At 40.2% G+C, this 7,500-nt stretch overlaps 1 protein-coding gene across 2 annotated transcripts in view; it reads right to left on the reverse strand.

Moving 5' to 3' along the window:
- Positions 1-581: 581 nt before the first annotated feature.
- Positions 582-7,500, reverse strand: part of LOC137983288 (bone morphogenetic protein 1 homolog) — a 51,675-nt gene continuing 44,756 nt past the window's right edge. The window contains exons 3-6 of one of the 2 annotated variants that reach the window (XM_068830490.1): positions 7,433-7,500; positions 5,633-6,116; positions 4,165-4,212; positions 582-3,924 (exon numbers count right to left, since the gene is read on the reverse strand). The exon at positions 7,433-7,500 is cut by the window's right edge and continues 231 nt beyond it. In XM_068830490.1, the coding sequence (XP_068686591.1) occupies positions 3,588-3,924; positions 4,165-4,212; positions 5,633-6,116; positions 7,433-7,500 (937 nt within the window). In that variant the 3' untranslated portion in view covers positions 582-3,587. The remainder of the gene's footprint in view (positions 3,925-4,164; positions 4,213-5,632; positions 6,117-7,432) is intronic. The other variant, XM_068830491.1, reaches the window with a different exon arrangement.

A 7,500-nucleotide genomic window follows, 5' to 3' on the forward strand; every position in this document is an offset into this window, starting at 1 on the left:
TACTTAACCCCAATGCTGATTAGTTCATCGGCCTAAAAAGTCCAGGTACTTTCTGGTCTTACCTCGGGTGGCATGGGGATGCATTGAAATCGCAAAAGCTCCGAATTTTCGGGGGGAGATAACCTATTGTAGATGTCAATTTAGAAAAGAACAATTTTTCTTAACCCGATATATCAGCGGTACTACAAGTCTAAGAACGTACGGTATTTTTCATTGATCTCGAAAAATGGAAACGGAGTAAATTGAGTTTCGCGTTTTCACGCCTTAGTTTATATTTTTCTCTGAAAGGTACCATTCAAAACACAGTTAAAGAGTTGCAAATCTGTCTTATATTGAGAACAGCTGCTAAATAAGAAAGCAAGGAAGACCAGGCACTGAAAAAGCACTTTTGGTTAGCCTCGTTTCCATGGCCCAGAGGAGCTCCAAATGGCCTATGAGCTGTCACTTCCCGCGCAAAATTAATTTAAACCAAAAAATATCCATTTCGTGATTAGATCGCCAAATCGATGAACTTGCCTGTCCGACCTTAGTCCGAAAATTACCCAGTATCGCGTATCGCTCAAAAAATAGAATTACTAAAGTCTAATCTACATGTTTTTATTTTTTTCTTTTTCAGTTTAAATAAACTTTTCAAAACAGATTCTACGCTACGAACTCTACACTGCACTATATACAATACACTACTTACAATACTTTACTTGCAATGCACTTCATTAGCTGCTAACAACACGAATTCGTGACGCAGGCTACTTACAAAACCATCTTACTTAGCTTAACGTAACACACTAGTTAATATTTATTTACGGCTGCATTAGGCAAGAGGTTCTATTGATTAAACGATACACTTAATGACAGAGATTTAAGAAAAGAGATAATATTATTAAATGGCTACAATAGAACGCGCTCTGATCGGCTCCTGAGCGGGCAAGATTTTCTTGTAATGACCGGGCATTAAAAAAATTTTTCTCGTCTCGACGGCTCTTTTGATTCAGAGTACATAAAAGCTACGAGTGCGTGGGCGAAAACAACAAAAAATATGGACAAAGTACACCTATATTTTCAATAACTGAAAGATAAACTAGCATACAGATTCTTCTTTAGTATGATCGACGAAGATAGCCACAGCGGGAGCGAGTTTTATTATCTAAAGGACGAAGAACAGGCCAGGACTGAGCGAAAAAAAAAAACCATATAATAAATAACTTATTAACCTCGTCCGTTCGGTCATTACAGGGAAATCTCAGACCGAGGCCTTGATGTATTGACCTCGCTATTGCTCGGTCTTGGTGTGAGATTCCCCTGTAATGATCGAACGGAGGAGGTTAATACGTGGTATATAATAACTAGAAATAGCTATCGCTAAGTGCTAACGAGACAGTAGGGGTTTCAATAAGTTTGAAATAGGCTGCTGGTTTAAGTCGAGTAGCCGACTGTATCAACGAGGGGCCGCCAGGCCCCTTCGTCTAGGGGGGCCCTGATGACGTGCTCCCCCAGAAAAGTTTGACATCTGGAAGCTGTGAAATGTGATTTCCAGCGTTCTGGGCACCAAGTTGAGTACAAAGATTAAGAAAGATTTCTTATCAACAGCGACACTGAGTGTGCAATTAAGAGCATTCTTTTGATAATTTCCAGCGAAGAAAGATTTGGAAAACCATTTCAAAAGGAAAATGATCGATTTTTGAAACGTTATATGACGTCTCGACAACTTCATGTTATCATTACTACCAATTTCAAGCTGCCGCGAACAGCAAAATTTATTGCGTGTTCTTTCAAGCGCAAATTGAAACATTTCGGTTTGTCTACACAAACTGCCATAACTTTGTTGGTAGTAGCCAAAACGCGGGGTTGGGGCCGGGTCAGGGCCAGGGCCGGGGTTGGGGTCGGTGTCGGGGTCGGGGTGTCTTTTTCCCATTTCTGTTTTGTTTCATTTTTTTTTCGTCATATTCGTGTACTATTATTTTCGAATGACTGTCATTTATGGTGGAGATTAGTAAAAAAAAAATCGAGGAACCTACGGAAGCTATGAAAGCTCCTAAGGGGCATTTTAGTTTTTTTGGTAAAATCTGACTTTGTGTTTTTTGTCTTTTCGAAAATCGAAGTTTGTTTTTCGAAATTAAGAGAACTTCGGAAATTGCTGAAATTGGAGTTTACGGAATACACGCCAACTGACATATTCACAACGTTAAAAAAAAAAACAGAATCACATTTCCACGATGATCGTCACGCAGTCATGCAACGTTCTCATTTTCTTGTTTGTTCGTGTTGTTGTCAATGCTGTGGTCTGATTTACCACGAACGGTTTGTAGTAAAGTCAGTCGCAGAGGAACTTGCCAGCCAAGTCTATTCGGACGTCAAGAAACACAACAACTTCGAAAACAATTTTGCGGAAACAAAAAAAATGCCGGAACGTTGCGTGACGACCATCGTGGCCATGATCCGTTTTGTTTTAATTGTATTGCGGAGAAAGTTATTTGCGAAGTAAACATAAAAATGTGGTTTGATATTGTGGAGCTCAGCGAGTCTTCAGTGTCCCTAGGAGTTAGCGTATATTCCCCGCAAAAACTCCAATTTCAGTCTGAAATTATCTTAATTTCGAAAAGGCAAGCAAAGATGTCCCTTTCGTAGCTTCCGTATGTTCCATATTTTTTTGACTAATTTCCACCGTGAATGAAGAAAAGATGCCGAACATTACAGGAGAATGACGGCAAAAATTCAAACCAAAAAAAATTGGAAAAAAAAAGACACCCCGACCCGGCATGTATTAAAACCAGGAACACCGGAACACCGGAACACCGGAACACCGTAACACTCCGGAACACCCTGAAAGTAGCCCAAAGCCCATGACCCCCGACCCCGACCCCGACCCCGGCCCCGGCCCCTACCCCGCGTTTTGGCTACTACCAAGTTTGTTCGGTCAACATAAGAAATCAGTTGTGTCGAACGATGAGAACTTGTAATTTTAATCTGAACGAACGAAAAGGCTTAAAGAATAAAACTAAACGAACCATTTACTGTTTTAGTGGAAAACTTGATGCAACGATACTCAACGATACTCAAATCAATAACAACCTGTTTTGCATGAAACGACTTGATATATGTTTGTGGACGTAACCAAACGTAATTGCATTACGTGAAAATGCGACGGTTGGTGTAATAACCGGATTTAATCTTTGAAAGAACGTTTCGAACCAAACATGAACTCAACAGATTATACTCAATTAGTTCCAGTTTTGTCATTGTATTTTCGTTTCTCGTGCTTTACCTGTTAGTAATTGTACGTTTGGTCCGTTTTAAACGTCGAATTTCACATGTGCTAAATCTAATCCAAATAAGAATAAAAACATTGTTTTCGCCCATTTGCATTAGATTTGTCACGTTAGAACGGGCCTTACTCTTTCATTTTCCAAAGTTGAATTGTTGCGATTTGCCATGCGTTAAAACCCCTGCTCGTCTCGAATAGCTGAGCTAAATGCGAGCAGTGCTTATTTCACTATACACTGAAATTAACTTTCTTATTTCAAAATCATTCCTTTTACACGTATTGTTTTACTACACGATGCAGCAGTGAGAGTTTTATCACCAACATTTCATTCCGGGTAATAAGCATCGGGGGAAACGGCATTTTCTTTCCTAGCATATCCGGGTAATTTTTCCGACACGATTCTGTGGGCTCTCTTCCATGGCCACTCTTGGATGACAGCAAAACAAATACAGCAGGCGAAAGTGAAGACAATTGTTGTTAAAAAAAGGCTGGCATAAAACAATATATACCTAAAGAACCTTTTGAGTTGCTCGTAAAAGATGCTAAGGCACTCCCACAAAGGGTCGACCAGGCAATGAAAACACGTCCACGTTTGGCACGCCAGGCCAACCAGAATGAAGAAAACTAGTCCAACAATAGCGACAAATACCCAAATGACAATACTGGAAAATAAAAGACATTGCAACAAATCATTTTTGCCTTCAACTACACTTGCTTTTATTTTCTTTTTAAAAAAGCCTTTTTTTATAATATAATAACATTGACGTTGAGGTAGATAGAGGACAACAAGTGAACTCTGTAATAAATGGTGAAACAAATCAATAGTGACACTTTTTTAGAAAAATAACAGGTTTTAAAGAAGTTCAGAAATAAAGAATCATTTAAAGAATGAAAATGCTTACCATTCAGCTTCATTCAAAGTATGACCTCTAGGGAACGGGCTACACGCACTGGAATAAATTAAGAAACGGCAACATATAATTAATTTTACACTGTTACAATTACTCACTTAGGTTAAAGATTAAGTTAAGCAGTTCGTAAAGCAAAGCGGGATTACTGTCTTTCATGGCCATTCACGTATTTATCTTGATCAACTTCGAACTCCAAGTTCCACGATTTTGTAGACAACAATTCTTGACTTCCATGATTCATTAGATTCTTTCCACTGGCTGGATTTTCTGTGTACACAAGCTCTGACGAAGGACTTCATAATAAACTCTGAACTCTTTGTCTTCTTCCCTTTTCAACTATCGTCTCTTTCCTCTCTCTGAATATTGCAGAGTCAAAGGTTATCGCTGTACCATTAGTTATCGCAGTTGATTTTCGCTTCGTCACAGTATCGCATCTATCAATCACGGCCGGCCACGAGGGTAAGCCCTCGGGCAAAAGAGTTTTTGCGATTACTTACAAGCCTGCTTTTATACTTTTACTCTAAGCATCTAGAAAGATCTGTTGCTATTTATAGTCTATTACAAGGTGTACTATTTGTGGAAACCGCTGAGTCACATCAAAGAAATTTCTGGAATATTACAGAAATAAGACAATTCTAGAAAAGTCTGGAATTGCATGATAAATGTTCCGTTTGTGACAAGAACCGATCATGCGAGCTAATCTCTCGCCACTATTTTTAAAAGCCTTCGTTTCAAACAGGAGCTTTTCCAAAATGATGCGTTTTCAAAAAGCTCCATTTCTAAAACCATTTTCGAAAGTCTCTGTTTCCATGTGCGTTTTTGGGCGTTTTAGCGTGGATGACAGGCGAAAATGCGTCAAAACTCATTATTATCAATATACGCGGCCAAATAGAAAATCGACCTCTTCAAAACACACGCTCAGCGGGCCGCAAAACTGACAGCGGGCTGCTAATGCATTATCAGATCTACAGCTGATTGGTTCTTGCTTCATCATCCGATGGATTTTAACCAATTAGAGACGATTTTACACATTTTTTCGGTAATTTTAAATAAGTTCACTGGACTGCGTTGATTCTTTAATAGCTTGTTCACACTTACATGATGATTTGAAGTGACTTTGAATTCGTTATTCACGTAGCTTGTATTATTAAAACTCGCATTCTTGATATCATTTGGCCCTGTTTATTGATAATAATGATAATGACATGAATATTGTTTATTTGCGCCCGCGTAGTGTCATTTGCTGCCCGAGCGCGAAGCGCTTATTAGTGCGGATGGGGACTTGGTAAATTTCCACCGCAAGAAGACTACAAAGCTCAGTCAAATTTCCACCGCAAGAAGGTTACAAAGCTCAGTCAAAGCGAAATAGCTCCCCAAGAATCTTCTGTTGGTGGTAATTTTACCATCAACAACTCATTTAATACCAAATTTTCGTTTAATCTTGGAATTATTGACTTACGGTGGAGTTTGCTGGGGTTTACAGCATGAAGGCTTTCCGTTTTGTAAACAGCACACTGTTTCCTCAAAGCTGTGTTCACGACTAGGGCAGTATGACCGTGTACCTGCTCCAGAGTCGTAACAAAACTTCCTTCCTGGTAAACAACACGTGTCGTTTCCATGGAAGGAGCAGCAAGTGGTTTTTCGAAAATCCTCATCAGAGCCTGGGCAGTAGTCTCTGAATCTACCGTCACCATGACAGCGATTCCCGCCAGATTTGCAGCACGAAGCTTCTCCGTTGGTCACGCAACATACCTTCATCGACTGGTCATCCTGTGGCCTTGGACAATAATCTCTTGTGGCGTTTATGGCTGTGCTGGTATGGCAACGGTTGCCATCGTAGAAGCAGCAGCCACCTTCACCATTGGCATGGCAACACTGTGAGTATGCCATTCTCGATGATGGGCATTTGTCAGGGTAACCACCGCTTGCAGGGCATTTTTGAACTACAATCAGAAAGAAGTCAACTTAGTAAACAAAAACTGGAACTAACATGGCTTTGCAATTTTCATCAATTTCGTTTTCGGCTACAAAACAGCAAAGCTTAAGCAAGGACGACGTCGACAACAGAAAGAACGTCATCTGAAATTATTAAATTCTCGAAAGAAAAACGTTTTTGTGGAAAGCTTGGATCACTTTCGAAGCTTAGAGATACGCGAAAAGGTGAGAAATGTTTTTGTGATGAGCGTGCGTCTGTCTGACCACGAGGTATTACACAACATCGCATCTTCATCAACTTTTTTCGATTTCGCTAGGATTTCTCGCTTTTTTCGCTCGTATTTCGTACTTCCAAACTTTTGAAGTTTAAGGAATTTAATAAAACAATTATTCCATTCGCGCTTGTTGGATATGAGAGTGGTTATAGCCAACTCGGGGCTACGCGCCTCGTTGGCTATTTACCATCTCATATCCAACGCGCGCTCATGGAATAATTGTTAAATATCACTCGGTGTACACTTTCTTCAATCATTTCTCGGTTATTCCAAGTCGCTTGGGTTGCACAATGTGTACCAACCTAACCTGCGATCAAGCGTACTTTTCTTGAGACAGGGCGCTGAAAAGTACGCCTGATACAATTCTTAACGAGTCGTCTGCCCCACCTGTCAAGAGTGATGTTATCATGTGTCATGCTATAAATGTGAGCCAACACATTATTGCCAAATCCCGTAGGAAGTACAACTGTAATGCCTTCTTTTACTCAAACCAGTCTTCGGATGCATTCTCTCCTCTCTTCCTTTTAAGGTTTTTGAAAAAAAATCTGAAGTCGAAGCAACAGAGCTGTAAACAGAGCCTAAACATCACTCGTGTTCAAATTCTTCTGGGCGGCCATAATTTCATCAGCTGTTAGCCGATTTACAAGAATCTGTAACCTATCGGAGCGTGGCTCCAAGAGCTCTATTGTTTTTTGGCCAATCAGAGTAAAGTCCAGATTCTGGACTACGGGCAGACGACTCGTTAAGAAATTGTATCAGGCGTACCTTTTCGCACCATGTCTAAGGAAAAGTACGCCTGATCGCAGGTTAGTACCAACCCATCTTGGAATTTATTCGGAATCGACGGTTTGGAGTAAGAAAGAAAAATTGAAAATTTGTTGACCAGTGCTCGTCCACACGACTGTAAAACGGGTCATTTCACGTCGTACTGGACGACAACGGCTGCCACATGTACGAAGACGAAAAACACTCATACAAAGCCTGCAAAACTGTTTTTCATCGAAAAATATGCAAATTTGAGAAGCTGTAGCTCTGTCTATTTGTATTACCTGCCGCGTAGTTGACATTGAAGTAATCTTCGTCATCTTCCTTGTCACTTTGATATTCAAGCCTCAGA

Source organism: Montipora foliosa, chromosome 13 (genome assembly GCF_036669935.1).
Source record: "Montipora foliosa isolate CH-2021 chromosome 13, ASM3666993v2, whole genome shotgun sequence".
In the NCBI taxonomy this organism is placed as follows: Eukaryota; Metazoa; Cnidaria; class Anthozoa; order Scleractinia; family Acroporidae; genus Montipora; species Montipora foliosa.